Raw genomic sequence first — 5,636 nt, forward strand, 5'->3', positions numbered from 1 at the left:
AGCTGGTAAGTCATGTTAAAATTGTACAAGACATTGGTTTGGCCGCGTTTAGAATACTGTGTACAGTTCTGGTCGCCACATTACCAAAAGGATGTGGACGCTTTGGAGAGGGTGCAGAGAAGGTTTACGAGGATGTTGCCTGGTATGGAAGGTGCTAGCTATGAAGAGAGGTTGAGTAGGTTAGGTTTATTTTCACTAGAAAAAAGGAGATTGAGGGGGGACCTGATTGAGGTTTACAAAATCATGAAGGATATAGACAGGGTGAAGGATTCAATAACGAGAGGTCATGCTTTCAAGGTGAGAGGTGGAAAGTTTAAGGGGGATGCACATAGTAAGTACTTCACACAGAGGGTGGTGGGCATTTGGAACACGTTGCCAGCAGAGGTGGTAGAGGCAGGCACGGTAGATTCATTTAAGATGTGTCTGGATAAATGCCTGAGTAGGTGGGGAGCAGAGGGATACAGATGCTTAGGAATTGACCGACAGGTTTAGACAGTAGATTTGGATCGGCCCAGGCTTGGAGGGCCGAAGGGCCTGTTCCTGGGCTGTAAATTTTCTTTGTTCTTTGTCTTTAGCCTTCCTGACTACCTGCTGCCCCTGGATTCTAGCTTTCTGTGTTTTGTGCACAAGTTCCCCCAGTTCTCTTTCTGTTGCAACTTCCTGCAGTTTTTCTCCATTAAAAAAACTCTGTTCTTTTATTCTTTCTTCCAAAATAAACAACATTGCATTTTCCTACATTATACTCCATTTGCCAACTTTTTGCCTATTTATTGTAAACTGTTTGTGTTCCTCTCACAAGATCGACCATGATCTTTAATGAATAAAAGATCAAATAATTTATGGGGACTTTACATGAACTACCTTCCTGTCCAGAGGAACTATTCCAGAAACAATGGATCCAACAATTTCAGCGACAGAGGATGTGATGGCCTAATGGAATTTTATTGTGTTCAGTTCCACAATATAGAATATAGAACATTCCAGCGCAGTCCAGTCCCTTCAGCCTTCAATGTTGAGCCGACCTAATTTGAAGCCCATCTCACCGACACTATTCTATTTTCATCCATATGTTTATCCAATAACCATTTAAATGCCCTTAAATTTGGCGAGTTTACTCCTGTTGCAGGCAGGCCGTTCCACACCATTACTACTCTCTGAGTAAAGAAACTACCTCTGACATCTGTCCTATATCTATTACTCCTCAATTTAAAGCTATGTTCCCTTGTGCTAGCCATCACTATCCGAGGAAGAAGGCTTTCACTGTCCACTCACTGTCCACGCTATTGTCTTATATGTCTGTATTAAGTCACCTTCTTCTAACAAAAACAGCCTCAAGTCCCTCAGCCTTTCCTCATAAGACCTTCCTTCCATACCAGGCAACATCCTAGTAAATTTCCTCTGCTTCCAATGCTTCCACACCCTTCCTATAACCAAGTGATCAGAACTGTACACAGTACTCCAAGTGTGGCTGTACCAGTGTTTTGTACAGCTGTAGCATGACCTCATGGCGCTGAAACTGAATCTCTCTACCAATAAAAGCTATCACCTTCTTAACAACCCTATCAGTCTGGGTGGCAACTTTCAAGGATCTATGCATGTGAACACAGAGATCTCTCTGCTCATCTACACTGCCAAGAATCTGACCAGTACCCCAGCACTCTGTATTCCTGTTGCACCTTCCAAAGCGAATGCACACTTTTCTGCATTAAACTCCATTTGCCACCTCTCAGCCTTGTCGCCTTATTATATGAAGGACGTGAAAGCTTTAGAGAGGGTTACAGAGGAGATTTCCCAGGGCGCTGCCTGGACTGGAGGGTGTGCCTTATGAAGAAAGGTTAAGGGAGCTGGGGCTTTTCTCATTGGAGTGAAGAAGGATGAGAGGTGACTTGATAGAGGGGTACAAGATGATGAGAGGCACAGACAGAGTGGATAGCCAGAGACTTTTCCCCAGGGCAGAAATGGCTATCATGAGGGGGCCTAATTTTAAGGTGATTGGAGGAAGGTTTCGGGGAGATGTCAGAGGGAGGTTCTTTACTCAGAGAGTGGTGGGTGTGTGGAATGCACTGCCAACAGTGTAGTAGAGTCAGGTAGTTTAGGGACATTTAAGCAATACTTGAATAGGCACATGGGCGATAGTACAATGAAGGGGATGTGGGTTAGTCTGATCTTAGAGTAGGATAAACGGCTGCCACAGCATCGAGGGCTGAAGGGTCTTTGCTGTACTGTTCTATTTCTTCAGTCACTTCCTTTGGCACTCTGAAATGTAGATTGCCAGGCCTGGAGATTTATTCATCTTTAACTTCATTCATTTTTCCAGCACCATTTTCTTATGAATACTAATTTGGCCTTCTGTCTAGACCCTTGGTTTTGTGATATTTTTGGGGATGGGGTGTACTTGTACCCTCCTTTGTGAAGACAGAACTGAAGTACGTGTTCATTCTTCTTTGTTGCCCACTCCCGTTTCCCCCATTTCTGTCTGCGCTGGCATTTGGAGCAGCCTCTTTCCTGCTTTGTCCCCATTGCCCTACATGTGGATCGTCCAGTGTCCTACTTACTGCTTCAAGTGGCTGATTGATTGCCTCTTCCTCCTACTCTCTGTGACTGTCAGTCATTGACAGAGATTGAAAATACTTGGGACCCAGGAACAGATCCCTGAGATATTCCAATGGCTCTGACAGGTTTCCAACTGTCCTTCAGACTCTGTTTGCTGCTGGTTAGCTGCCCCTCCATCCTGTCACCTTCACATCTGTGAGTTCCTACCTTGTGCTGTAACTGTCTCTATTACATTCTTTTGAATGCCTTTTGGAAATTCCAACCCATTATATCTGTTGGTGACCATCCTGTGTGTTTGCTTCTCAAACACCCTCTTAAATCTATAAACCATAAATTCCCTTTCGCAAAACCTCTCTTTCTGATTGTATTACCATTTTCTACAAGTCCTGCTGCTGTCTCCTTAATAATCGATTGGAACATTTCCACAATGACAGAAGCTCAACTAACCGATCTAACGTTTCCTGTCTGTCCCCTTTCTTAAATAGTGCAGTCACATTTGTGGTTTTCAAATCTCTGAGTGAAAGTGGACATTTGTGTGTCTTGAGTAAGAATTAGTGACAGGATGTGAGAGTAAGTGACTGGTCCTGTCGCACTCATTTCTCTCATCTCTGTGCAGGAACCCGTGTCTACATACAGCTCGAGTCACAGCACCAGGGCCAAGTCAGTGGATTGTGTGGGAATTTTGATGGTGATGCAGAGAATGACTTCACCACCCGACAGGGGATTGTGGAAGCAACACCCGATCGTTTTGGCAATTCCTGGCGAGTTAGTCAGACTTGCCCTGAGGTCTACGATGATGACATTCCCCATCCCTGTTCTGTGAGTCCAAAAACCTCTCACTGAGAAATTAACAAGTTCAGAGGTCACATTGACCAAGCCTTCTCAATATCTTAGCTCCTGAAACTGATGTCCCACATTACACAAATTTCATTGCTCGCCCATTACACACAATAAGTATTTATCCTATTGAGAAAATGACTTCTATAATTACAAGCATTTTATTATTTCTGGTTTAGTTGTTTAATGTAAAACTTATTGAAAATAATGCACTAAAACTGTTTAGAGAATAAATTGGAAAAGCGAAATAGTTTTATGAATAATAGAAAAACAAAAAACTAAATGAAAATGTAAAACATGATAAGAAATTATTCACCCAATAATGGAAAATGTTTTCTTTTCATGGGACATGGGCATTGCTGGTTGGGCCCAGTATTTACTGCCTGTCCCTAGTTGCCCCCTTGAGAAGGTGGGGGTGAGCTGCCTTCCTGAACCGCTGCAGTCCATGTGCTGTAGGTCGACCCACAATGTCCCTTAGGGAGGGAATTCCAGGATTCTGATCCAGCGACAGTGAAGGAACGGCGATATATTTCCAAGTCAGGATGGTGAGGGGCTCGGAGGGGAACTTCCAGGGGGTGGTGTTCCCATGTATCTGCTGCCCTTGTCCTTCTGGATGGAAGTGGTCATGGGTTTGGAAGGTGCTGTCTGAGAGTCTTTGGTGAGTTTCTGCAGTGTATCTTGTAGATGGTACACCCTGCTGTTACTGAGCATCGGTGGTGGAGGGAGGGGGTGTTTGTGCATGTGATACCAATCAAGCGGCTGCTTTGTCCTGGATGGTGTTGAGCTTGTTGTTGGAGCTGCCCCCACCCAGGGCAAGTGGGGAGTATTCCATCACACTCCTTACTTGTGCCTTATAGATGGTGGACAGGCTTTTGGGAGTTGGGAGGTGGATTACTCACCGCAGTATTCCTAGCTTCTGACCTGCTCTTGGAAACACTGTGTTTATGTGCTGAGTCCAATTGAGTTTCTGATCAATGATCATTCCCAGGATATTGATAGTGGGGGATTCAGTGATGGTAATACCATTGAATGTCAAGGGTTGGTGGTTAGATTGTCTCTTATTGGTGATGGTCCTAGCCTGGCATTGTGTGGCATGAATGTTACTTGTCACGTGTCAGCCCAAGCCTGGATATTGTCCAGATCTTGCTGCATTTGAGCACGGACTGCTTCAGTGTCTGAGGAGTTGTGAATGGTGCTGAATCATCGGCGAACATTCCCACTTCTGACCTTATGACAGAGGGAAGGTGATTGATGAAGCAGCTGAAGATGGTTGGGCCTGGGACACTCCCCTGAGGGACTCCTGCAGAGATGTCCTGGAGCTGAGATGACGACCTCCAACAGCCACAACCACCTTCCTGTGTGTCAGGTCTGACTCTAACCAGTGGGGAGTTTGCCCCCGATACCCATTAACTCCAGTTTTGCTCGGGGCTCCTTGATGTCACACTCGGTCGAATGTCAGCCTTGATATCAAGGGCATATCTCAAACTTTGCAAATGACACCATGTTTGAAGTTAATGCGAACTTTGTCTGATCTCCATCATCATTCTCATCAATGTGAATTTTAGCTCAGTAAAATGGGAGATGATTGAATGGTAGGAAGAACATGTAGGCACAGTACAAAATAAAGGTGCTATCCTAATGTGTGTGCAGGAGCAGAGAGACCTGGTGTGTATGTGTCTAAGGTGAAAGGTGATAGGGAATCTTAGAATGTGGTTCAAAAATCAGAGAGGAATCTGAACAGTACAAATAAACAAAGAGCATGGAGGTGGTGGTGAACTTGTACAAAACCCTGGCTACCTCAGAGCTGGAGGATTGTGGACAGTTCTGGGTGCCACATTCAAGGAAAGATGTGAATGCATTGGAGAGAGTGTAGAGGTGGGAGCAAACTGGGGAGTGGGATGGTAGGGGGCTGTGAATACAGAGGTTGGGGTATTGTGGGAGTGACTATGTGTGCGTCACTGTCTAATATACCAAGTAGTGTGAAGCACAGAGTCCGTCACTCTCCGTCTCTAACACCATGTCTCACTTGTGACCCACAGGAGAATCCTCACCGTGTCACATGGGCAAGGAAACGGTGCAGCACCATCAGCCAAACTCTCTTCCAGTCCTGTCACCAAGACGTGCCTTACCAGCCGTTCTATGAATGGTGTGTCTTCGATGCATGTGGGTGAGTAGAACACTCAGGAGAAACAACTGATTGAGTGCCACTGTTTCCAGCAGCTCCCTCCCACCAGAGACTTCACCCC

General features: G+C 45.2%; 1 protein-coding gene across 1 annotated transcript in view; it reads left to right on the plus strand.

Annotated features, from left to right (window-relative positions):
* Window positions 1–5,561, plus strand: part of LOC122548755 (SCO-spondin-like) — a 14,865-nt gene extending 9,304 nt beyond the window's left edge. Inside the window, exons 2-3 of the mRNA XM_043687522.1 lie at window positions 3,170–3,372; window positions 5,430–5,561. Coding sequence (XP_043543457.1) covers window positions 3,170–3,372; window positions 5,430–5,561 — 335 coding nt within the window. The remainder of the gene's footprint in view (window positions 1–3,169; window positions 3,373–5,429) is intronic.
* The last annotated feature ends 75 nt before the right edge of the window (window positions 5,562–5,636 follow it).

This window comes from Chiloscyllium plagiosum, chromosome 4 (assembly GCF_004010195.1).
Source record: "Chiloscyllium plagiosum isolate BGI_BamShark_2017 chromosome 4, ASM401019v2, whole genome shotgun sequence".
NCBI lineage: Eukaryota > Metazoa > Chordata > Chondrichthyes > Orectolobiformes > Hemiscylliidae > Chiloscyllium > Chiloscyllium plagiosum.